Genomic DNA, 27,326 nt, shown 5'->3' with positions numbered 1-27,326 from the left:
TGTTTGTTAGGGCATGTTGGAGTGTTTTGTTTGTTAGGGCATGTTGGAGTGTTTTGTTTGTTAGGGCATGTTAGTATTTTGTTTGTTAGGGCATGTTGGAGTGTTTTGTTTGTTAGGGCATGTTAGTGTTTTGTTTGTTAGGGCATGTTAGTGTTTTGTTTGTTAGGGCATGTTAGTGTTTTGTTTGTTAGGGCATGTTAGTATTTTGTATGTTAGGATTTGTTAGGAGTTCACAAACCATATTAATATTAGATTGCCTTTTTTATAAATAATGTATTATACATTTAACGATGTTATGAAGGTTATTTCCTTAGTAGTTGATGTCAGAGGTCAGTATGTGATGTCAGTATGTGATGTCAGAAGTCAGTATGTGATGTCAGAGGTCAGTATGTGATGTCAGAGGTCAGTATGTGGGGGAAGTGGGTGTTCAGGATGATAGACGAGTTTCCCCTCTAGTAATTACCAGGACCCCCCCCCCACAATCGTATGAGGAAAATTCCCACTTCCCAAAACGGAAGCAAATGGGATGGAACAGGTGAACCTCTGAATTTGTCCAATAAAAACGAATTGTCGTTGCAGGACATTTTTACTACGGTGTGCACAAATTAATACATCCCAGGATAGTCCCTCCCCGTTTTGACCTGTTGGCTTCCGTTTGGTTCCTAGTGAATACTACCCACTTGTAGTCCACAGAGTAACAGTTTGCCCATTCCTCTAATCTTTTTATTTAACTAGGCAAGTCAGTTAAATAAAAACATTAGGGGAATGGGCAAACTTTTACCCTAATGGTAGGTTAAAGCTGGGTTTCCCAAAGTCAGTCCTGGTTAGGGTTTGACCGGGGTAGAACGTCATTGTAAATAAGAATTTGTTCTTAACTGACTTGCCTAGTTAAAGGTAAAATAAAATACAAAAATCCAGACGTTGTAAAATCTGGCATGTGTCTGTAATGTAGTGAGGCAGGAACTCGACCAATGGCCTGGTAATCTATTCCTAGATCTGTTGGTAAAGTCAATCCTTTAGACTCATGTTGCGTAAGGTAAAGGTTGACTTTTGCACTTGGAGACAATTTTTTGGCGTCCTAACGTGCCGCATGGAGAGCTGAACGGTCAATATCGAGCGCTACTAAAATCATGTATCTCCGTAGTGGGGTTTTAGATTCAGATCTCTTAGGGGAGTTACGGTAATGAGTAGCCTACTCCATGATGATGTCATCGTTAGATGAAAGCTAGTGGGTCCCGCCTATCGGGACTCGCACTGAAACGAACGGAGAAACAAACCCAGCTTCACTGCTGTCGTGTACTTCACATGTCCTATCTATTCTCCCAAATAACTATTTTGTTGTGAGAAAAGGTTACGAATTGATTGGTTCCAATCTCAGACTGCAGGGAGTCAGTTTTATCCATTACCTGCTGCTCGACCTCAAAAAGGAAAGTGTTTTAGTTTCATCCACGGAAAAGTTCGGAAAAGGTGAGTGGTGACGCGCTTCACTTCAAAGCCTTGCGCAAACATGATTGATTCATTAACGCCATTCATTTATATCGTACAGCATTTATATCGTACAGCATTTATATCGTACAGCATTTATAAACAGTTACGCTGTTAGCCTACATTATTGACACAGTCGAATGAAAATCAGTGCAGTCGCTCGATACAATCAAAATAACTGTAGTTGGCTTTTTTACATAGACTTTTCTTAATTAAGTCTAAATCATACCCATTAATGATTGATTAATGATGGGGATTCAAAACGAAGTGAAACATATTTTTTTATTTACATTTTTGTAGTTGGAAGTTAGGGCGGGAGTGGGTTGCCTGGGGGAGGGGTCGTTTATGGGGGTGAATGTGGGGGGGGGGTTGTTTGCGTGCGTGTTAAGAGTCAAAGACTGGTGTAAATCCCAGTTTTCTTCTGTTGAGTGTTGTCAATATGAATGGTTCTGGAAGGTTAGTGTTCTGTTGTCAATATGAATGGTTCTAGAAGGCTAGTGTTCTGTTGTCAATATGAATGGTTCTAGAAGGCTAGTGTTCTGTTGTCAATATGAATGGTTCTAGAAGGCTAGTGTTCTGTTGTCAATATGAATGGTTCTAGAAGGCTAGTGTTCTGTTGTCAATATGAATGGTTCTAGAAGGCTAATGTTCTGTAGACTAGTGTTCTATTGTCACTATGAATGGTTCTAGAAGGCTAATGTTCTGTGCTAATGGTCCCTAGTGGGTAATAAGAGGAAAGTAGGAGGGGAGAGACAGAGGGAGGATAGTGGGAGGGGAGAGACAGAGGGAAGAGAGAGACAGAGGGAGGATAATTGGAGGAGAGAGACAGAGGGAGGATAATAGGAAATAACAACATAATTGAAGTATAGAGGGATATGAAAGGTAGAATAAGGAGGATAAAGATAATAGATGGAGAGGGGAGGGAGTAAAAGTTACAGTGAGGTATAGGTGGTCTCTACCACTCCAAGTTCTGGAATCGGGGAAGTAGATGTCTCTACCAGTCCAAGCTCTGGGAATGAGGAAGTAGATGTCTCTACCAGTCCAAGCTCTGGGAATGGGGAAGTAGATGTCTCTACCACTCCAAGTTCTGGAATCGGGGAAGTAGATGTCTCTACCAGTCCAAGCTCTGGGAATGGGGAAGTAGATGTCTCTACCAGTCCAAGCTCTGGGAATGGGGAAGTAGATGTCTCTGCCAGTCCAAGACCTGGGAATGGGGAAGTAGATGTGTCTCTACCAGTCCAAGACCTGGGAATGGGGAAGTAGATGTCTCTACCAGTCCAAGACCTGGGAATGGGGAAGTAGCTGTGTCTCTACCAGTCCAAGACCTGGGAATGGGGAAGTAGATGTCTCTACCAGTCCAAGACCTGGGAATGGGGAAGTAGATGTGTCTCTACCAGTCCAAGACCTGGGAATGGGGAAGTAGATGTGTCTCTACCAGTCCAAGACCTGGGAATGGGGAAGTAGATGTGTCTCTACCAGTCCAAGACCTGGGAATGGGGAAGTAGCTGTGTGTGTGGGAAGTTCTAAGCATCATAGAAATTGTGTTACTAGATCCGTACAGTAAATCCTCTGTGCTTCTCCGGGTAAATGTGTACAGTCCTGTGTGTGCCCTAAATGGCACCCTAATCCATTTTACATTTTTACATTTTAGTCATTTAGCAGACGCTCTTATCCAGAGCGACTTACAGTAGAGTGCATACATTTTATTACATTTTACATACTGAGACAAGGATATCCCTACCGGACAAACCCTCCCTAACCCGGACGACGCTATGCCAATTGTGCGTCGCCCCACGGACCGCCCGGTTGCGGCCGGGAGCCACCCGGCAGTACCCTCTGTACTGGAGCTGTATGGGCACTGGTCAAGTAGTGTAAAACATAGAGAATAGGCTGGCATTTAGGACTTAGTCCTGGGAACCTTGCCTTTGTACAGTATTATGACTGCTCACTCACACTAAGTGTGTGTGTGTGTGTGTGTTATATGTTTGTGTGTATGTGTGACACACTTGCTGTATTATCATAGGATTTCAGCTGTTTGTGAATGTGATATCAGGAACCATCATGTTTAGAAGGATCTTGACAGAGTAGAAGTGTTGTTACTAAAGGTATTGAGTTACAATGTGGATGGATGAGAGGGCAGGCAGACAGGCAGGCAGGCAGACAGACAGGCAGGCAGACAGACAGGAAGTCAGACAGTCTGAGTGTTAGTGTCTTTTCTGTGTTTTCCTAGAGAGCACTGCGAGTTGGCTACTTCCCTCCAGACTCCCACTGTGTGTGTTGTTGAACAGGCACAAAGACATGGACACACCTGTTACCCTCTCTGTTGTTGAACAGGCACAAAGACATGGACACACCTGTTACCCTCTCTGTTGTTTAACAGGCACAAAGACATGGACACACCTGTTACCCTCTCTGTTGTTGAACAGGCACAAAGACATGGACACAGCTGTTACCCTCTCTGTTGTTGAACAGACACAAAGACATGGACACACCTGTTACCCTCTCTGTTGTTGAACAGGCACAAAGACATGGACACAGCTGTTACCCTCTCTGTTGTTGAACAGACACAAAGACATGGACACACCTGTTACCCTCTCTGTTGTTGAACAGACACAAAGACATGGACACAGCTGTTACCCTCTCTGTTGTTGAACAGACACAAAGACATGGACACAGCTGTTACCCTCTCTGTTGTTGAACAGGCACAAAGACACACCTGTTACCCTCTCTGTTGTTGAACAGACACAAAGACATGGACACACCTGTTACCCTCTCTGTTGTTGAACAGGCACAAAGACACACCTGTTACCCTCTCTGTTGTTGAACAGACACAAAGACATGGACACAGCTGTTACCCTCTCTGTTGTTGAACAGGCACAAAGACACACCTGTTACCCTCTCTGTTGTTGAACAGACACAAAGACATGGACACACCTGTTACCCTCTCTGTTGTTGAACAGACACAAAGACATGGACACACCTGTTACCCTCTCTGTTGTTGAACAGGCACAAAGACACACCTGTTACCCTCTCTGTTGTTGAACAGACACAAAGACATGGACACACCTGTTACCCTCTCTGTTGTTGAACAGGCACAAAGACACACCTGTTACCCTCTCTGTTGTTGAACAGACACAAAGACACACCTGTTACCCTCTCTGTTGTTGAACAGGCACAAAGACACACCTGTTACCCTCTCTGCTGTTGAACAGACACAAAGACACACCTGTTACCCTCTCTGTTGTTGAACAGGCACAAAGACACACCTGTTACCCTCTCTGTTGTTGAACAGGCACAAAGACACACCTGTTACCCTCTCTGTTGTTGAACAGGCACAAAGACACACCTGTTACCCTCTCTGTTGTTGAACAGGCACAAAGACACACCTGTTACCCTCTCTGTTGTTGAACAGACACAAAGACATGGACACACCTATTACCCTCTCTGTTGTTGAACAGGCACAAAGACATGGACACACCTGTTACCCTCTCTGTTGTTGAACAAAGACATGGACACACCTGTTACCCTCTCTGTTGTTGAACAGACACAAAGACACACCTGTTACCCTTTCTGTTGTTGAACAGGCACAAAGACACACCTGTTACCCTCTCTGTTGTTGAACAGGCACAAAGACACACCTGTTACCCTCTCTGTTGTTGAACAGACACAAAGACATGGACACACCTATTACCCTCTCTGTTGTTGAACAGGCACAAAGACACACCTATTACCCTCTCTGTTGTTGAACAGACACAAAGACATGGACACACCTGTTACCCTCTCTGTTGTTGAACAGGCACAAAGACACACCTGTTACCCTCTCTGTTGTTGAACAGACACAAAGACATGGACACACCTGTTACCCTCTCTGTTGTTGAACAGACACAAAGACATGGACACACCTGTTACCCTCTCTGTTGTTGAACAGGCACAAAGACATGGACACACCTGTTACCCTCTCTGTTGTTGAACAGACACAAAGACGTGGACACACCTATTACCCTCTCTGTTGTTGAACAGGCACAAAGACATGGACACACCTGTTACCCTCTCTGTTGTTGAACAGGCACAAAGACATGGACACACCTGTTACCCTCTCTGTTGTTGAACAGGCACAAAGACATGGACACACCTGTTACCCTCTCTGTTGTTGAACAGGCACAAAGACACACCTGTTACCCTCTCTGTTGTTGAACAGGCACAAAGACACACCTGTTACCCTCTCTGTTGTTGAACAGGCACAAAGACATGGACACACCTGTTACCCTCTCTGTTGTTGAACAGACACAAAGACATGGACACGCCTGTTACCCTCTCTGTTGTTGAACAGGCACAAAGACATGGACACACCTGTTACCCTCTCTGTTGTTGAACAGGCACAAAGACACACCTGTTACCCTCTCTGTTGTTGAACAGGCACAAAGACACACCTGTTACCCTCTCTGTTGTTGAACAGGCACAAAGACATGGACACACCTGTTACCCTCTCTGTTGTTGAACAGACACAAAGACATGGACACACCTGTTACCCTCTCTGTTGTTGAACAGACACAAAGACACACCTGTTACCCTCTCTGTTGTTGAACAGGCACAAAGACATGGACACACCTGTTACCCTCTCTGTTGTTGAACAGACACAAAGACATGGACACACCTGTTACCCTCTCTGTTGTTGAACAGACACAAAGACACACCTGTTACCCTCTCTGTTGTTTAACAGGCACAAAGACATGGACACACCTGTTACCCTCTCTGTTGTTGAACAGACACAAAGACATGGACACACCTGTTACCCTCTCTGTTGTTGAACAGACACAAAGACATGGACACACCTGTTACCCTTTCTGTTGTTGAACAGACACAAAGACATAGACACATTAGCAGTTAAGATCAAATTCTTATTTACAATGACGGCCCGGACAACGCTGGGCCAATTGTGCGCTGCCCTATGGGACTCCCAATCAAGGCCGGCTGTGATACAGCCTAGATTCGAACCAGGGACCGTAGTGATGCCTCTTGCACTGAGATGCAGTGCCTTAGACCGCTGCATCCATGTGTGCGTGCCAACTATTTAACTGTCTAGAATGCTTAAAAGGCCTCTAAATATTTTCATATCGGTATAGAGAAAATGGCGCCGGAGGAGATGGCCGCCGTTTTACAGTCTCCTAACCAATTGTGCTATTATGTGTTTTTTATCGCGATAGTTGTAGATTATTTTGTACATAATGTTTCTGCAACCATATCTTATGGAAGAAATTAGCTTCTGGATATCAGGACAGCGATCACTCACCTCGGATTAAACACAGATTTCGTCAACAACAACAACAGCAGCAGCAAGCAGGACTCACACGATATTCTCCAAACACCCCACACGGCAGACGTCCCAATTATTCGCAAAAGGAAGCGACGTAGAGGACGAAGAGCCGGATGCCTCGTCCGGATCCGCAGAAGGCATCTAGGAAAACTGCCGTTACCGTCAATATTACTCACAACTCGATCCTCCTGATTCCTGCTTACAAGCAAAAATTTAAGCAGGAAGCACCAGTGACTCAGTCTATAAAAAAGTGGTCAGATGAAGCAGATGCTAAGCTACAGGACTGCTTTGCTATCACAGACTGGAACATGTTCCGGGATTCTTCTGATGACATTGAGGAGTACACCACATCAGTCACTGGCTTTATCAATAAGTGCATTGAGAACGTCGTCCCTACAGTGACTGTACGTACATACCCCAACCAGAAGCCATGGATTACAGGCAACATTCGCACTGAGCTAAAGGTTAGAGCTGCCGCTTTCAAGGTGCGGGACTCTAACCCGGAAGCTTACAAGAAATCCCGCTATGCCCTGCGACGAACCATCAAACAGGCAAAGCGTCAATACAGGGCTAAGATTGAATCATACTACACCAGCTCCAACGCTCGTCGGATGTGGCAGGGCTAGCAAACTATTACAGGCTACAAAGCAGAGCCGCGAGCTGCCCAGTGACACGAGCCTACCAGACGAGCTAAATCACTTCTATGCTCGCTTCGAGGCAAGCAACACTGAGTCATGCATGAGAGCATCAGCTGTTCCGGAGGCATGTCATGCATACCCCTTAGCTAATGTTTCTGTCCAAAGGTCTTTTCAAGTTCAGACCTATATTATCAATGAATTCTTAACTTGTGTGCGTGTCCAGTAGCCTTCACAAGATCAGATATGGCCCAGACCAGTCACGTCTTGTTAGTTTACCTTGCCTCATCCACACAGATTCTGCTTACGTTCTGTTCTTTACATGTCCAATGGTCAATTCCATGTTGATCTATCTTGGACACTCACATAGGTTCTGCTGACATATGTCTAATATTTAAGCTTATATTGATTTTTCTTTCTACTTCAAAGAGAACAGTATAGGTTACTGAAAATCATCAGATGACTGGAAAATCTCCAACACGAGTCAATGATATCTTGGCTATATGCACGGGGTATCTGTACTGAGTCAATGATAACTTGGCTATATGCAACGGGGTACCAGTAGCGAGTCCATGATAACTTGGCTATATGCACGGGGTACCAGTAGCGAGTCCATGTGCAGGGCTACGAGGTAATAGAGGTACATGCACAGTCCATTCAGAAAGTATTCATACCCCTGGACTTATTCCACATGTTGTGTTACAGCCTGAATTCTAAATGGATTCCATTGATTTTATTTCTCACCCATCTACACACAATACCCTATAATGACAAAGTGAAAACATTTTTATAGAAATGTTAGCAAATGTATTGAAAAAGAAATACAGAAATACCATTTACATGAATATTCATACCCTTAAGTCAATTCGTGTTAGAGGGTTGGCATTGATTACAGCTGTGAGTCTCTAAGAGCTTTGCACACCTGGATTGTACAATGTTTGCACATTATTATAAAAACAAATCTTCAAGCTCTGTCAAGTTGGTTGTTGATCATTGCTAGACAGCCATTTTCAAGTCTTGCTCATACCGATTTTAAGTCGAAACTGTAACTAGGCAACTCGGGAACATTCAATGTCGTCTTGGTATAGAGGTCCTGGATGGCAGTCATCTGTCTGACCGGGCCTGGTATAGAGGTCCTGGATGGCAGTCTGTCTGACCCGGCCTGGTATAGAGGTCCTGGATGATAGTCATCTGTCTGACCCGGCCTGGTATAGAGGTCCTGGATGGCAGTCTGTCTGACCCGGCCTGGTGTAGAGGTCCTGGATGGTAGTCATCTGTCTGACCCTGCCTGGTATAGAGGTCCTGGATGGCAGTCTGTCTGACACGGCCTGGTATAGAGGTCCTGGATGGCAGTCTGTCTGACACGGCCTGGTATAGAGGTCCTGGATGGTAGTCTGTCTGACCCGGCCTGGTATAGAGGTCCTGGATGGCAGTCTGTCTGACCCTGCCTGGTATAGAGGTCCTGGATGGCAGTCTGTCTGACCCGGCCTGGTATAGAGGTCCTGGATGGTAGTCTGTCTGACCCGGCCTGGTATAGAGGTCCTGGATGGCAGTCTGTCTGACCCGGCCTGGTATAGAGGTCCTGGATGGCAGTCTGTCTGACCCGGCCTGGTGTAGAGGTCCTGGATGGCAGTCTGTCTGACCCGGCCTGGTGTAGAGGTCCTGGATGGTAGTCATCTGTCTGACCCGGCCTGGTATAGAGGTCCTGGATGGTAGTCATCTGTCTGACCCGGCCTGGTATAGAGGTCCTGGATGGCAGTCTGTCTGACACGGCCTGGTATAGAGGTCCTGGATGGTAGTCTGTCTGACCCGGCCTGGTATAGAGGTCCTGGATGGTAGTCTGTCTGACCCGGCCTGGTATAGAGGTCCTGGATGGTAGTCTGTCTGACCCGGCCTGGTATAGAGGTCCTGGATGGCAGTCTGTCTGACACGGCCTGGTATAGAGGTCCTGGATGGTAGTCTGTCTGACCCGGCCTGGTATAGAGGTCCTGGATGGAAGTCTGTCTGACCCGGCCTGGTATAGAGGTCCTGGATGGTAGTCTGTCTGACACGGCCTGGTATAGAGGTCCTGGATGGAAGTCTGTCTGACTACTGCTGTACAACTTCCACTGTTCCTTGCTTCACCCTTTACAGGAAGAGTAGAACTAAACAGAACAGAAGGACATTTCTCACTTAGTTTAGTTAAAGGTATTTCATCTCCGGTGACGGCAGGAAGAGACTTGGGCACTTTCTGATTTGTGTTTTCCAGGAAGCGCCAGTCCTGTTTCTGGGTTCCTCCCTGAGGATGGTGTGGGGAGGAAGGATAGGGTGGGGGGGAAGGGGGAGTAGCTGTGGGGGGGGTGGGGGGGGAAGGGGGAGTAGCTGTGTGGGGTGGGGAGAAGGGGAGGGGGGAGTAGCTGTGTGGGGGGGGGGGGGGTGCTGTGTGTAGCTGTGTGTGTTTTAAGCCTATCCTTAACTATTTGGAGCTAATGCCTAAACTTCACCCTTAACACTAAATGTGATGGTTGGAACAACTTCTAAATGTTACGTTTGAGAAACATGGATAAATGTCTAATTATGACGTGAGACTGAGACAGCTGATAGGACAAACACAGACCAGCATCTCCTAGAACCAGCTGAATCTTCTCCGTTATGTCAACCTGTTGATGTGTTCACTACTAGAACCAGCTGAATCTCCTCCGTTATGTCAACCTGTTGATGTGTTCTACTCTACTAGAACCAGCTGAATCTCCTCTGTTATGTCAACCTGTTGATGTGTCCACTACTAGAACCAGCTGAATCTCCTCCGTTATGTCAACCTGTTGATGTGTCCACTACTAGAACCAGCTGAATCTCCTCCATGATGTTGATGTGTTCACTACTAGAACCAGCTGAATCTCCTCCATGATGTCAACCTGTTGATGTGTTCACTACTAGAACCAGCTGAATCTCCTCCATGATGTCAACCTGTTGATGTGTCCACTACTAGAACCAGCTGAATCTCCTCCATGATGTTGATGTGTCCACTACTAGAACCAGCTGAATCTCCTCCATGATGTTGATGTGTCCACTACTAGAACCAGCTGAATCTCCTCCATGATGTCAACCTGTTGATGTGTCCACTACTAGAACCAGCTGAATCTCCTCCATGATGTCAACCTGTTGATGTGTCCACTACTAGAACCAGCTGAATCTCCTCCATGATGTCAACCTGTTGATGTGTCCACTACTAGAACCAGCTGAATCTCCTCCATGATGTTGATGTGTTCACTACTAGAACCAGCTGAATCTCCTCCATGATGTTGATGTGTTCACTACTAGAACCAGCTGAATCTCCTCCATGATGTCAACCTGTTGATGTGTCCACTACTAGAACCAGCTGAATCTCCTCTGTTATGTCAACCTGTTGATGTGTCCACTACTAGAACCAGCTGAATCTCCTCCGTTATATCAACCTGTTGATGTGTCCACTACTAGAACCAGCTGAATCTCCTCCATGATGTCAACCTGTTGATGTGTTCACTACTAGAACCAGCTGAATCTCCTCCATGATGTTGATGTGTTCACTACTAGAACCAGCTGAATCTCCTCCGTTATGTCAACCTGTTGATGTGTTCACTACTAGAACCAGCTGAATCTCCTCCATTATGTCAACCTGTTGATATGTTCACTACTAGAACCAGCTGAATCTCCTCCATGATGTCAACCTGTTGATGTGTTCTACTCTACTAGAACCAGCTGAATCTCCTCCGTTATATCAACCTGTTGATGTGTCCACTACTAGAACCAGCTGAATCTCCTCCATGATGTCAACCTGTTGATGTGTTCACTACTAGAACCAGCTGAATCTCCTCCATGATGTCAACCTGTTGATGTGTCCACTACTAGAACCAGCTGAATCTCCTCCATGATGTTGATGTGTTCACTACTAGAACCAGCTGAATCTCCTCCATGATGTCAACCTGTTGATGTGTTCACTACTAGAACCAGCTGAATCTCCTCCATGATGTTGATGTGTTCACTACTAGAACCAGCTGAATCTCCTCCATGATGTTGATGTGTTCACTACTAGAACCAGCTGAATCTCCTCCGTTATATCAACCTGTTGATGTGTCCACTACTAGAACCAGCTGAATCTCCTCCGTTATATCAACCTGTTGATGTGTCCACTACTAGAACCAGCTGAATCTCCTCCATGATGTCAACCTGTTGATGTGTTCACTACTAGAACCAGCTGAATCTCCTCCATGATGTTGATGTGTTCACTACTAGAACCAGCTGAATCTCCTCCATGATGATGATGTGTTCACTACTAGAACCAGCTGAATCTCCTCCGTTATATCAACCTGTTGATGTGTCCACTACTAGAACCAGCTGAATCTCCTCCGTTATATCAACCTGTTGATGTGTCCACTACTAGAACCAGCTGAATCTCCTCCGTTATGTCAACCTGTTGATGTGTTCACTACTAGAACCAGCTGAATCTCCTCCATGATGTCAACCTGTTGATGTGTTCTACTCTACTAGAACCAGCTGAATCTCCTCCGTTATATCAACCTGTTGATGTGTCCACTACTAGAACCAGCTGAATCTCCTCCATGATGTCAACCTGTTGATGTGTTCACTACTAGAACCAGCTGAATCTCCTCCATGATGTCAACCTGTTGATGTGTCCACTACTAGAACCAGCTGAATCTCCTCCATGATGTTGATGTGTTCACTACTAGAACCAGCTGAATCTCCTCCATGATGTTGATGTGTTCACTACTAGAACCAGCTGAATCTCCTCCATGATGTTGATGTGTTCACTACTAGAACCAGCTGAATCTCCTCCATGATGTTGATGTGTCCACTACTAGAACCAGCTGAATCTCCTCCATGATGTTGATGTGTCCACTACTAGAACCAGCTGAATCTCCTCCATTATTCCTGGTTAGTGTCTACACTATTAAACAGTGGTTCACTGGTACAGACTATAATTCAGCTGTAGTGTCCTGGTTAGTGTCTACACTATTAAACAGTGATTCACTGGTACAGACTATAATTCAGCTGTAGTGTCCTGGTTAGTGTCTACACTATTAAACAGTGATTCACTGGTACAGACTATAATTCAGCTGTAGTGTCCTGGTTAGTGTCTACACTATTAAACAGTGATTCACTGGTACAGGACTATAATTCAGCTGTAGTGTCCTGGTTAGTGTCTACACTATTAAACAGTGATTCACTGGTACAGGACTATAATTCAGCTGTAGTGTCCTGGTTAGTGTCCACACTATTAAACAGTGATTCACTGGTACAGGACTATAATTCAGCTGTAGTGTCCTGGTTAGTGTCTACACTATTAAACAGTGGTTCACTGGTACAGGACTATAATTCAGCTGTAGTGTCCTGGTGGTTAGTGTCTACACTATTAAACAGTGATTCACTGGTACAGACTATAATTCAGCTGTAGTGTCCTGGTTAGTGTCCACACTATTAAACAGTGATTCACTGGTACAGGACTATAATTCAGCTGTAGTGTCCTGGTTAGTGTCTACACTATTAAACAGTGATTCACTGGTACAGGACTATAATTCAGCTGTAGTGTCCTGGTTAGTGTCCACACTATTAAACAGTGATTCACTGGTACAGGACTATAATTCAGCTGTAGTGTCCTGGTTAGTGTCCACACTATTAAACAGTGATTCACTGGTACAGGACTATAATTCAGCTGTAGTGTCCTGGTTAGTGTCTACACTATTAAACAGTGGTTCACTGGTACAGGACTATAATTCAGCTGTAGTGTCCTGGTGGTTAGTGTCTACACTATTAAACAGTGATTCACTGGTACAGACTATAATTCAGCTGTAGTGTCCTGGTTAGTGTCCACACTATTAAACAGTGATTCACTGGTACAGGACTATAATTCAGCTGTAGTGTCCTGGTTAGTGTCTACACTATTAAACAGTGATTCACTGGTACAGGACTATAATTCAGCTGTAGTGTCCTGGTTAGTGTCTACACTATTAAACAGTGATTCACTGGTACAGGACTATAATTCAGCTGTAGTGTCCTGGTTAGTGTCTACACTATTAAACAGTGATTCACTGGTACAGGACTATAATTCAGCTGTAGTGTCCTGGTTAGTGTCTACACTATTAAACAGTGATTCACTGGTACAGGACTATAATTCAGCTACTCAAGTGGAAACGCTGCATCTAGAATCATGGAGGATAACTCAACGTGTCGACTTGTTTCCATTGTGGACACACTACATAGTGTCGACTTGTTTCCATTGTGGACACACTACATAGTGTCGACTTGTTTCCATTGTGGACACACTACATAGTGTCGACTTGTTTCCATTGTGGACACACTACATAGTGCTGACTTGTTTCCATTGTGGACACACTACATAGTGTCGACTTGTTTCCATTGTGGACACACTACATAGTGCTGACTTGTTTCCATTGTGGACACACTACATAGTGTCGACTTGTTTCCATTGTGGACACACTACATAGTGTCGACTTGTTTCCATTGTGGACACACTACATAGTGTTGACTTGTTTCCATTGTGGACACACTACATAGTGTTGACTTGTTTCCATTGTGGACACACTACATAGTGCTGACTTGTTTCCATTGTGGACACACTACATAGTGTCAACTCCAAGAGGTTTAACTGTGTCTGATCCTATCCAGACATGAGGGAAGGGACAGTGATGATGATGATCACTGTGATGGTGTATTTATGTATGTTATGGGAGCAGTACTGCTAAACCTGTCTCACCGGTAATATTGATGGAGGTTATTCAGAAACAAAAAAAATTAGGCCACACACACACACACACAGAGATATAGAGATACACACACACACACAGAGAGATCTAGAGATACACACTCACACACACACACACACACACACACACACACAGAGAGATCTAGAGATACACACTCACACACACACACACACACACACACAGAGAGATATAGAGATACACACACACACACACACACACTCACACACACACACACACACACACACAGAGAGATACACACACACACACACACACAGAGAGATACACACACACACACACACACAGAGAGATAGAGAGATACACACACACACACACAGAGAGATATAGAGATACACACACACACACACACACACACACAGAGAGATATAGAGATACACACACACACACACAGAGAGATATAGAGATACACACACACACACACACACACACACACAGAGATCTAGAGATACACACACACACACACACACACACAGATCTAGAGATACACACACACACACAGATCTAGAGATACACACACACACACACACACAGATCTAGAGATACACACACACACAGAGATCTAGAGATACACACACACACACACACACACACACACAGATTTAGAGATCAGCATTGGTCTCTGGTGGTATATTCCATGGGTCTGATCGCTACTGAAACCAGCCAGTGTCAGCAGGTGTGTGTAAAATATTTCCATTGTGTCCATCTGGTTGACGTGTGACTATCTCAATTGTAGCCAGAGGAGGAGGGTCAGTTTATACAGGGAATGTATCCAAAATGGCACCCAATGTAGGGAACTCTATAGCTCCCTCTTCCCTGTGTAGGGAACCCTATAGCACCCTCTTCCCTGTGTAGGGAACCCTATAGCACCCTCTTCCCTGTGTAGGGAACCCTATAGCACCCTCTTCCCTGTGTAGGGAACTCTATAGCACCCTCTTCCCTGTGTAGGGAACTCTATAGCACCCTCTTCCCTGTGTAGGGAACCCTATAGCACCCTCTTCCCTGTGTAGGGAACCCTATAGCACCCTCTTCCCTGTGTAGGGAACTCTATAGCACCCTTTTCCGTATTGGCCCTGGTCAAAAGTAGTGCACTACATGAGTGATTCCTCAAAAAACCCAGACCCCAAAAATAGTTTGGGAGTTTTCAGGAAACGTAAACCATAGAATAGTCCTTTGGCCGAAAGATTGTTGACATATTTGGCGTTTGTATCTTAAAGCATAATGGAGAAATAATTAAGCAAAGTTGGTATATATATATGCCTTTTTGGCCTTACACAGGCCTCCTTTAAGACTCCATAGTGTTTCATCTGTAGAGGCTACAGGCCTGCTCTAAGACTCCATAGTGTTTCATCTGTAGAGGCTACAGGCCTCCTCTAAGACTCCATAGTGTTTCATCTGTAGAGGCTACAGGCCTCCTTTAAGACTCCATAGTGTTTCATCTGTAGAGGCTACAGGCCTCCTCTAAGACTCCATAGTGTTTCATCTGTAGAGGCTACAGGCCTGCTCTAAGACTCCATAGTGTTTCATCTGTAGAGGCTACAGGCCTCCTCTAAGACTCCATAGTGTTTCATCTGTAGAGGCTACAGGCCTCCTTTAAGACTCCATAGTGTTTCATCTGTAGAGGCTACAGGCCTCCTCTAAGACTCCATAGTGTTTCATCTGTAGAGGCTACAGGCCTCTAAGACTCCATAGTGTTTCATCTGTAGAGGCTACAGGCCTCCTTTAAGACTCCATAGTGTTTCATCTGTAGAGGCTACAAAGCAACATCGGTCACATGAAGCTTTACTGCTTGCTCTTGACCAGGTGAATTTGTCCCAGTGTCTGGTGGAAAGCAGACTGAACCAGGATTTCCTCTAGGATTTTGCCTTAGGACAAAAAATGAACAGAATAGAGCTAAAACACTCCCTAGTCCTTGCTGATGACAAGCATACCCATAACATTATGCAGCCACCACCATGCAGGAAAATATGAAGAATGGTACTCAGTGATGAGTTGTGTTGGACTGTTTTAAAGTCACCATTGGCTTCATGGTGAAATCCCTGAGCAGTTTCCTTCCTCACTGGCAACTGAGTTGTAGTGACTGGGTGTATTGATACACTATCCAATGTGTAATTAATAACTTCACCATGCTCAAAGGGATGTTCAATGTCTGTCTGTTTTTTTACCCATCGACCAATAGGTGCCCTTCTTTGCGAGGCATTGGAAAACCTCCCTGGTCTTTGTGGTTGAATCTGTGTTTGAAATTCACTGCTGGACCGAGGGTCCTTACAGAAATGTATTTGTGTGGTACAGAGATGAGGTACACATTAAACACTGTTATTGCACACAGTTAGTCTATGTAATTTATTATGTGACTTGTTAAGGACATTTTTACTCCTGACCTTATTTAGGCGTTTCCATAACAACGGGGTTGAATACTTATTGACTCAAGACATTTTTTATTAATTTGTAAACATTTCTAAAAACATTATTTAACTTTAACATGATGGGGTATTGTGGGTAGGCCAGTGACACAAAATCTGAATTGAATCAATTTTTTTATTATTATTATTATTATTATTATTATTTTTTTTTTTATCCCCTTTTCTCCCCAATTTTTCGTGGTATCCAATCGCTAGTAATTACTATCTTGTCTCATCGCTACAACTCCCGTACGGGCTCGGGAGAGACGAAGGTCGAAAGTCATGCGTCCTCCGAAGCACAACCCAACCAAGCCGCACTGCTTCTTTAACACAGCGCGCCTCCAACCCGGAAGCCAGCCGCACCAATGTGTCGGAGGAAACACCGTGCACCTGGCCCCCTTGGTTAGCGCGCACTGCGCCCAGCCCGCCACAGGAGTCGCTGGAGCGTGATGAGACAAGGAAATCCCTACCGGCCAAACCCTCCCTAACCCGGACGACGCTAGCCCAATTGTGCGTCGCCCCACGGACCTCCCGGTCGCGGTCGGCTGCGACAGAGCCTGGGGGCGAACCCAGAGACTCTGGTGGCGCAGTCAGCACTGCGATGCAGTGCTCTAGACCACTGCGCCACCCGGAAGGCCCGAATTGAATCAATTTTAAGTTCTGGTAGAGCCTGGTAGAGCGTGGTAGAGCGGGGCTCGGTCGGTAGAGCGGGGCTCGGTCGGTAGAGCGGGGCTCGGTCGGTAGAGCGGGGCTCGGTCGGTAGAGCGGGGCTCGGTCGGTAGAGCGGGGCTCGGTCGGTAGAGCGGGGCTCGGTCGGTAGAGCGGGGCTCGGTCGGTAGAGCGGGGCTCGGTCGGTAGAGCGTGGTAGAGCGGGGCTCGGTCGGTAGGGCGGGGCTCTTGCAACACCAGGGTGGTGGGTTCAATCCCAGGGACCACCCATATGGTAAATGTTGGCACGCATGACTAAGTTGCTTTGGATAAAAATGTTTGCTGAATGACATACAGTTGAAGTCGTAAGTTTACTTACACCTTAGCCTAATACATTTAAATTCAGTATTTCACCATTCCTGACATTTAATCCTAGTAGAAATGTTGCTTCAATATATCCACATAATTTTCCTGCCTCATGATGCCATCTATTTTGTGAAGTGCATCAGTCCCTCCTGCAGCAAAGCACCCCCACAATATGATGCTGCCACCCCCGTGCTTCACGGTTGGGATGGTGTTCTTTGGCTTGCAAGCCTCCCCCTTTTTCCTCCAAACATAATCATGATCATTATGGCCAAACAGTTCAATTTTTGTTTCATCAGGCCAGAGGACATTTCTCCAAAAAGTTCGATCTTTGTCCCCATGTGCAGTTGCAAACTGTAGTCTGGCTTTTTTATGGCAGTTTTGGAGCAGTGGCTTCTTCCTTGCTGAGCGGCCTTTCAGGTTATGTCGATATAGGACTCGTTTTACTGTGGATATAGATACTTTTGTACCTGTTTCCTCCAGCATCTTCACAAGATCCTTTGCTGTTGTTCTGGGATTGATTAGCACTTTTCACACCAAAGTACGTTCATCTCTAGGAGACAGAACGCGTCTCCTTCCTGAGCGGTATGATGGCTGTGTGGTCCCATGGTGTTTATACTTGTGTACTATTGCTTGTACAGATGAACGTGGTACCTTCAGGCGTTTGGAAATTGCTCCCAAGGATGAACCAGACTTGTGGAGGTCAACATTTTTTTTGCGGAGGTCTTGGTTGCTTTCTTTTGATTTTCCCATGATGTCAAGCAAAGAGGCACTGGGTTTGAAGGTAGGCCTTGAAATACATCCACAGGTACACCTCCAATTGACGTCAATTAGCCTATCAGACGCTTCTAAAGCCACAACATAATTTTCTGGAATTTTCCAAGCTGTTTAAAGGCACAGTCAACTTAATGTATGTAAACTTCTGGCCCACTGGAATTGTGATGCATAAGATAAATAATCTGTCTGTAAACAATTGTTGGAAAAATTACTTGTCATACACAAAGTAGATGTCCTAACCGACTTGCCAAAACTATAGTTTGTTAACAAGAAATTTGCGGAGTGTTTGAAAAACGAGTTTTAATGACTCCAACCTAAGTGCATGTAAACTTCCGACTTCAACTGTATATATAAAATGTGTTTACACATTTCTATCTGAATGTTCTGTAACATTAAACCCTCCTGAACAGGCCCCATGGGCTAGAACCTGGCAGCTCTTTGATTGGTGTTGCCATGGTGAAGAGGGTTCTTAATGTCCTAGGAGGACACTGATTGGACGGCCAGGGTTTGGAGTGGGTGTGTTTGTGTGTCTGCAGTCAGGCTAGTGCCTATGTAGCTAAATCACAGTTTTCAGTGTGAGTCTAGTAGAGTGGAATTAGCCTGGTCCCAAAACTCCTGATCTATCATAGTAGAGTAGAAATAGCCTGGTCACGTCCCAGTTCTGTTTGTGCATCATGTCTAACAGTGGCATAATGACACAAACAGACTGGTACCCAGGCTAGGGAAGAAATTACAGACCAAATACATTTCCTAGACAGTGGAACAGGAAATGAAAGAGATGGATGGGCCAAGAGAAAGAGTTAGGAGGGAGGGATAGAAATGATACAACCCTCCCTCTTATCTCTTAGTATTCTCTGTAGTCACGACATCCACCTCTGCTGTCTATTGTAAACTGTTTAGAGGGTCATTTGGAACTGTGATGTCATCATCAGGTCTGTTAGTATAACAACTCAACTGGGTTTCTCCTCCCTTTCTCTCCTGTCTGCCTGTCTGTCCATCTGTCTACTCTAGGTGGTTGTCACGACTGCCCTTCCTCCCACAATGTCTTCTGAAGCCACGCCCATCCAGGGGTCAGTATCCCCATGCTCTACGACCCCTCCCCTGACCTCTAGGGCCCCTGGCTCCCCGGTCTCCCCAGTCTCTCCGTTGTCCCCTGGGTCCCTGTGCCCGCCAGCCTCCCGGCACCGAGACCGTTCCCCCTCCCCCATGAGAGGTTACCTCATACCCAGCCCCCTGCCAACCAGACGTACTAGGACCTGCTCCGCGTGAGTACTGCATATACACACACACACACACACACACACACACACACACACACACACACACACACACACACACACACACACACACACACACACACACACACACACCTAGTTAGTGTTATAATTCAATAGCTATGAAACTGCTTAACTCATTATGTCTAGGGGTCCTAGCTAGGTGGTCTGTAATCTGATTGGATGTGTGCATTAATATGAGAAGTAAGCGTATGTGACCTGTTGTTGACTGCATTTACCCAGGAGACACCTTACCTTGGTCCAGGACCAGCTCTGTCTCTCTTGACCTCGTGGTCAGTCAGTCCAAGAGGATTATTATTGGTTCAGATGGCGAGGAAACATTAATATGTACAAAAAGGAAACATACCAAAGGCCCAAACTAAAGACTCTAAACCAAACCAAAGGCCTCAAGGCCACCAATGAAATCCTCTTCACAGTTTTTCCAGCTGGGACACTGACTGACCATCACCTTAATTGGCAACACCTGATGTGCTTATCAAGGCTTAGCTCAGGACTTTGACCGGTTAGTGCTGCCACCTGGGGGATGGAGTGTGGAAGTGTATCCTGGTAGTGGCAATGTGTTGACTAACGGTTTGCCAATAACTACCCCCCACCCTGTATTATAACACTACTCCCGTATCATAACACTACTCCCGTATCATAACACTACTACTCCCGTATCATAACACTATATAATATATCATAACACTACTACTCCCGTATCATAACACTATATAATATATCATAACACTACTACTCCCGTATCATAACACTACTACTCCCGTATCATAACACTACTCCCGTATCATAACACTACTCCCGTATCATAACACCACTACTCTCATATCATAACACTATATAATATATCATAACACTACTCCCGTATCATAACACTACTACTCCCGTATCATAACACTACTACTCCCGTATCATAACACCACTACTCCCGTATCATAACACCACTACTCCCGTATCATAACACTATATAATATATCATAACACTACTCCCGTATCATAACACTATATAATATATCATAACACTACTCCCGTATCATAACACTACTCCCGTATCATAACACTACTCCCGTATCATAACACTACTCCCGTATCATAACACTACTCCCGTATCATAACACTACTCCCGTATCATAACACTATATAATATATCATAACACTACTCCCGTATCATAACACTATATAATATATCATAACACCACTACTCCCGTATCATAACACTACTCCCGTATCATAACACTACTCCCGTATCATAACACTATATAATATATCATAACACTATATAATATATCATAACACTACTACTCCCGTATCATAACACTATATAATATATCATAACACTACTACTCCCGTATCATAACACTACTCCCGTATCATAACACCACTCCCGTATCATAACACCACTACTCCCGTATCATAACACCACTACTCCCGTATCATAACACTACTACTCCCGTATCATAACGCCACTACTCCCGTATCATAACGGCACTACTCCCGTATCATAACGCCACCACTCCCGTATCATAACGCCACCACTCCCGTATCATAACGCCACTACTCCCGTATCATAACACTATATAATATATCATAACACTACTCCCGTATCATAACACTATATAATATATCATAACACTACTACTCCCGTATCATAACACTATATAATATATCATAACACTACTACTCCCGTATCATAACACTACTACTCCCGTATCATAACGCCACTACTCCCGTATCATAACGCCACTACTCCCGTATCATAACGCCACTACTCCCGTATCATAACGCCACTACTCCCGTATCATAACGCCACTACTCCCGTATCATAACGCCACCACTCCCGTATCATAACGCCACCACTCCCGTATCATAACGCCACCACTCCCGTATCATAACGCCACCACTCCCGTATCATAACGCCACCACTCCCGTATCATAACGCCACCACTCCCGTATCATAACGCCACCACTCCCGTATCATAACGCCACCACTCCCGTATCATAACGCCACCACTCCCGTATCATAACGCCACCACTCCCGTATCATAACGCCACCACTCCCGTATCATAACGCCACCACTCCCGTATCATAACGCCACCACTCCCGTATCATAACGCCACCACTCCCGTATCATAACGCCACCACTCCCGTATCATAACGCCACCACTCCCGTATCATAACACTATATAATATATCATAACACTACTACTCCCGTATCATAACACTATATAATATATCATAACACTACTACTCCCGTATCATAACGCCACTACTCCCGTATCATAACGCCACTACTCCCGTATCATAACGCCACTACTCCCGTATCATAACGCCACCACTCCCGTATCATAACGCCACCACTCCCGTATCATAACGCCACCACTCCCGTATCATAACGCCACCACTCCCGTATCATAACGCCACCACTCCCGTATCATAACGCCACCACTCCCGTATCATAACGCCACCACTCCCGTATCATAACGCCACCACTCCCGTATCATAACGCCACCACTCCCGTATCATAACGCCACCACTCCCGTATCATAACGCCACCACTCCCGTATCATAACGCCACCACTCCCGTATCATAACGCCACCACTCCCGTATCATAACGCCACCACTCCCGTATCATAACGCCACCACTCCCGTATCATAACGCCACCACTCCCGTATCATAACGCCACCACTCCCGTATCATAACGCCACCACTCCCGTATCATAACGCCACCACTCCCGTATCATAACGCCACCACTCCCGTATCATAACGCCACCACTCCCGTATCATAACGCCACCACTCCCGTATCATAACGCCACCACTCCCGTATCATAACGCCACCACTCCCGTATCATAACGCCACCACTCCCGTATCATAACGCCACCACTCCCGTATCATAACGCCACCACTCCCGTATCATAACGCCACCACTCCCGTATCATAACGCCACCACTCCCGTATCATAACGCCACCACTCCCGTATCATAACGCCACCACTCCCGTATCATAACGCCACCACTCCCGTATCATAACGCCACCACTCCCGTATCATAACGCCACCACTCCCGTATCATAACGCCACCACTCCCGTATCATAACGCCACCACTCCCGTATCATAACGCCACCACTCCCGTATCATAACGCCACCACTCCCGTATCATAACGCCACCACTCCCGTATCATAACGCCACCACTCCCGTATCATAACGCCACCACTCCCGTATCATAACGCCACCACTCCCGTATCATAACGCCACCACTCCCGTATCATAACGCCACCACTCCCGTATCATAACGCCACCACTCCCGTATCATAACGCCACCACTCCCGTATCATAACGCCACCACTCCCGTATCATAACGCCACCACTCCCGTATCATAACGCCACCACTCCCGTATCATAACGCCACCACTCCCGTATCATAACGCCACCCCTCCCGTATCATAACGCCACCCCTCCCGTATCATAACGCCACCACTCCCGTATCATAACGCCACCACTCCCGTATCATAACGCCACCCCTCCCGTATCATAACGCCACCCCTCCCGTATCATAACGCCACCCCTCCCGTATCATAACGCCACCCCTCCCGTATCATAACGCCACCCCTCCCGTATCATAACGCCACCCCTCCCGTATCATAACGCCACCCCTCCCGTATCATAACGCCACCCCTCCCGTATCATAACGCCACTACTCCCGTATCATAACATTAAAGTGGTACCTCAATTAAAAGATATGAGCTTATGCCTCATCTTCTGTCATTGCACCACACTACCACAAGGGGGAGTTAGAACGCTGATATGTCGCTAGTCTAAACTGTGGCACAAATTGGGGGATTTTTCACACCAGGCTCAGCTATTTACACTCTCCTTTTGTAATTGAATGGAGGTGTGAATGCTTCAGTCCGAGAGTCTCTCTCCTCTGGCGCTGGACTCCTGCATCAGGCAAAACAACATGTAGCTGGTGGGTGTCCCGGAGTGGAGAGAGAACTTAAATACAATGGCTCAATTACACCTGACATGTGAACTGATGATTTTAGAAAAATAGACACGGTGGCCTTTTGGTTTCTCTCCCTCTAAAAACATAAATAAACCATTCTAAATAACAAACTGTCTTTATTTACCACCGTGTGAGAGTGATAGCCCCTCTCTATAGAAAGTGAGTTTCTGATACACGGCAGTCCTTCTCTACTGATGAGAAGAAGAAACTGAACGAAAGAAAGTACAGTGAGGATAGGGAGGGGGAAAAGATTACCCATATTTACAAGACCTGAGCTAGTTCATTTATTTAATTAATGAAATGTACTAGTTTATTTAGGCAATTTAATATTCATCTAGGTTTGGCCTATTTAGTAGGCTATTTAGAGCAACATCTATATTTGTCAGCATAAAGCTGAGTGACTCACTCATTTCTGGCTTTGGATCAAAATAAATAAGTACCAACATTCTTTCTGATTAACTTGATCAAAACATTTCTTTATTGAAGACTAATCTGCTCATATTGTTTGTGGAGTCGTCGTGGTTACAATGAAGAATGGAAACCAAATATATCAAATCTTATTCATACTGGATAATTGGATGTGTGTTGTCATTGTTCTTTTTTTTAAACGTTGCCTGCCTTTTATTGTGTGTGTGTGTGTGTGTGTGTGTGTGTGTGTGTGTGTGTGTGTGTAGGGCGGAGCGTGCAGCGGAGGGTCCGTTGTTCAGCGGCGTATGTAAGTGTTTCTCTCGGACTAAAGGACACGGCTTCATCACACCAGCCGACGGAGGCAGTGACATCTTTGTCCACATCTCAGAGTAAGTTTGGGGGTCACAGCCTCAACACACATAATAATACCAGTTCGCTGTGCGTCCTTCCACCTTTCTCGTGGCGTCGGTTGGTCCCTGAGGTCCTAGTTGTCCGTCTTTAGAGAGGAGATTCTCTCTCTCCTTCATATAGACGCTATTCGAGTGGTCCTCGTATCAGACGTACAGAGCGATTGGTACAGCCGGTACTTTTAGTCCCCAAGAGCGATGGAACGTAGCGTCCCGTCCTGAACCTCAAGGTAGCAAGTTCAAAATGCTCACACTCCCCCGCCGCTGGCTACTGCAGTCGGAGACTCCCAGCAGTTGGTTCAAGTCCATACATCTGAAGGATTTATATTATTATGCGCTATATATCCTCCCCATCTCCCAATCATCCTTCTCTATGGTGGTGGAGGCGGTGCCAGGGATCAGAGTATTGGCCTATCAGGGTGGTTGGCTGGTCATAGCGGAGTCGAGAAAACAAGTGGAGCTCCACACTGCCACGCTGGTTTCCCATAGGCAGTCTCTGGGTTCATAGTGAAGCTCTGGGTTCATAGTGAAGCTCTGGGTTCATAGTGAAGCTCTGGGTTCATAGTGAGTCTCTGGGTTCATAGTGAGTCTCTGGGGTTCATAGTGAATCTCTGGGGTTCAAAGTGAATCTCTGGGGTTCAAAGTGAATCTCTGGGGTTCAAAGTGAATCTCTGGGGTTCAAAGTGAATCTCTGGGGTTCATAGTGAATCTCTTATTTGTTTTTTAAAACTTTTGAATGGCGCACACAGACAATCCATGTCTCAATTGTCTCAAGGTTTAAACATCCTTCTTTAACCAGGTCTCCTCAACTTCATCTATACTCTTTGAAGTGGATTTGACGAGTGACATCAATAAGGGATCATAGCTTTCAGCTGGATTCATCTGGTCAGTCTGTAATGGAAAGAACAGGTGTCCATAATGTGTTGTACACTCAGTGTATGTTTGTGGTCTGGCAAGTTGTGTACACGTGTTTCTAGGAGAGTCGTGTACACGTGGTTCTGGGAGAGTCGTGTACACGTGGTTCTGGGAGAGTCGTGTACACGTGGTTCTGGGAGAGTCGTGTACACGTGGTTCTGGGAGAGTCGTGTACACGTGGTTCTGGGAGAGTCGTGTACACGTGGTTCTGGGAGAGTCGTGTACACGTGGTTCTGGGAGAGTCGTGTACACGTGGTTCTGGGAGAGTCGTGTACACGTGGTTCTGGGAGAGTCGTGTACACGTGGTTCTGGGAGAGTCGTGTACACGTGGTTCTGGGAGAGTCGTGTACACGTGGTTCTGGGAGAGTCGTGTACACGTGGTTCTGGGAGAGTCGTGTACACGTGGTTCTGGGAGAGTCGTGTACACGTGTTTCTAGGAGAGTCGTGTACACGTGTTTCTAGGAGAGAAGACAGTTGGAAATGAACACACTGATAAAGATGAGCATGTATTATCTCTCATTCATCCCTCCTCCCTCTACAGTATCGATGGGGAATACGTGCCAATGGAAGGAGATGAGGTGAGCTATAAGGTGTGCTCCATCCCTCCCAAGTACCAGAAGATCCAGGCGGTGGATGTCACCATCACCCACCTCAACCCAGGATCGAAGCACGAGACCTGGGGCGGGGCGCTGCTCAGCTCCTCCTGAGTCCTGGAGGTTTCTGGAGGGGAGAAATGTCAACAGGGAAAGGGTCTCCTTCTTTCTAGTTTTTCTGAAGGGACATATGGGTTAATGCTTGTTGTGGGAGGAAATGTAAAGGTTGGTATTTGAATGGGGAAGACGTGTATCATTAGACAGGAAGGTTAATCAAATAAAGCTGCATCACTTCAACAAGACATGGTTCTGTAGTTTTATTCATGGTTTTAACTAATATCACTGAGATCTGCTGTTCGATTGGATTCAATGCCACAGTGCCTGTCGACCGATGCCACATTTCAAGCATCTGCAGCGTTGTGGAGTTAATGCAATCTCCACGAACACGGTAACATTGCCTTTAAAAGCCACATCGTCCACAACGCCTGATCAGATTGAATCTCGGCCTATTTGTGAGTGTGACTGTTGAATAAAACAGAATAAGAGGGTTATGTTGTGAAGGGGAGGTGTGTTTTCAGATGGGAGGTGTGTTTTCAGATGGGAGGTGTGTTTTCAGATGGGAGGTGTGTTTTCAGATGGGAGGTGTGTTCAAATGGGAGGTGTGTTCAAATGGGAGGTGTGTTTTCAAATGGGAGGTGTGTTTTCAAATGGGAGGTGTGTTTTCAGATGGGAGGTGGGTTTTCAGATGGGAGGTGGGTTTTCAGATGGGAGGTTGGGTTTTCAGATGGGAGGTTGGGTTTTCAGATGGGAGGTTGGGTTTTCAGATGGGAGGTTGGGTTTTCAGATGGGAGGTTGGGTTTTCAGATGGGAGGTTGGGTTTTCAGATGGGAGGTTGGGTTTTCAGATGGGAGGTTGGGTTTTCAGATGGGAGGTTGGGTTTTCAGATGGGAGGTTGGGTTTTCAGATGGGAGGTTGGGTTTTCAGATGGGAGGTTGGGTTTTCAGATGGGAGGTTGGGTTTTCAGATGGGAGGTTGGGTTTTCAGATGGGAGGTTGGGTTTTCAGATGGGAGGTTGTGTTTTCAGATGGGAGGTGTGTTTTCAGATGGGAGGTGTGTTTTCAAATGGGAGGTGTGTTTTCAAATGGGAGGTGTGTTTTCAAATGGGAGGTGTGTTTTCAAATGGGAGGTGTGTTTTCAAATGGGAGTTGTGTTTTCAAATGGGAGGTGTGTTTTCAAATGGGAGGTGTGTTTTCAAATGGGAGGTGTGTTTTCAAATGGGAGGTGTGTTTTCAGATGGGAGGTTGG

The 27,326-nt window shown here is 45.7% G+C and overlaps 1 protein-coding gene across 1 annotated transcript; it reads left to right on the top strand.

Moving 5' to 3' along the window:
* Positions 1–1,239: 1,239 nt before the first annotated feature.
* On the top strand, positions 1,240–26,323 carry LOC129844918 (calcium-regulated heat stable protein 1-like). The gene is made up of 4 exons (XM_055913078.1): positions 1,240–1,467; positions 19,412–19,665; positions 24,373–24,495; positions 25,970–26,323. The coding sequence occupies exons 2-4, from the start codon at positions 19,442–19,444 to the stop codon at positions 26,133–26,135; spliced, it is 513 nt and encodes a 170-aa protein (XP_055769053.1). The 5' UTR covers positions 1,240–1,467; positions 19,412–19,441; the 3' UTR covers positions 26,136–26,323.
* Positions 26,324–27,326: the final 1,003 nt, after the last annotated feature.

The sequence above is a fragment of the Salvelinus fontinalis genome, unplaced genomic scaffold (genome assembly GCF_029448725.1).
Source record: "Salvelinus fontinalis isolate EN_2023a unplaced genomic scaffold, ASM2944872v1 scaffold_0250, whole genome shotgun sequence".
Taxonomy (NCBI): Eukaryota; Metazoa; Chordata; class Actinopteri; order Salmoniformes; family Salmonidae; genus Salvelinus; species Salvelinus fontinalis.
The sequence above is the reverse complement of the archived record's forward strand: the minus strand, read 5'-3'. Positions and strand labels throughout refer to the sequence as shown.

Coding starts and splice junctions, on each gene's coding strand:
- LOC129844918 (XM_055913078.1), top strand. CDS start 19,442: ATGTCTTCTGAAGCCACGCCCATCCAGGGGTCAGTATCCCCATGCTCT. Junction 19,666..24,372: donor CGTACTAGGACCTGCTCCGC/GTGAGTACTGCA, acceptor GTGTGTGTGTAG/GGCGGAGCGTGCAGCGGAGG. Junction 24,496..25,969: donor ATCTTTGTCCACATCTCAGA/GTAAGTTTGGGG, acceptor CTCCCTCTACAG/TATCGATGGGGAATACGTGC.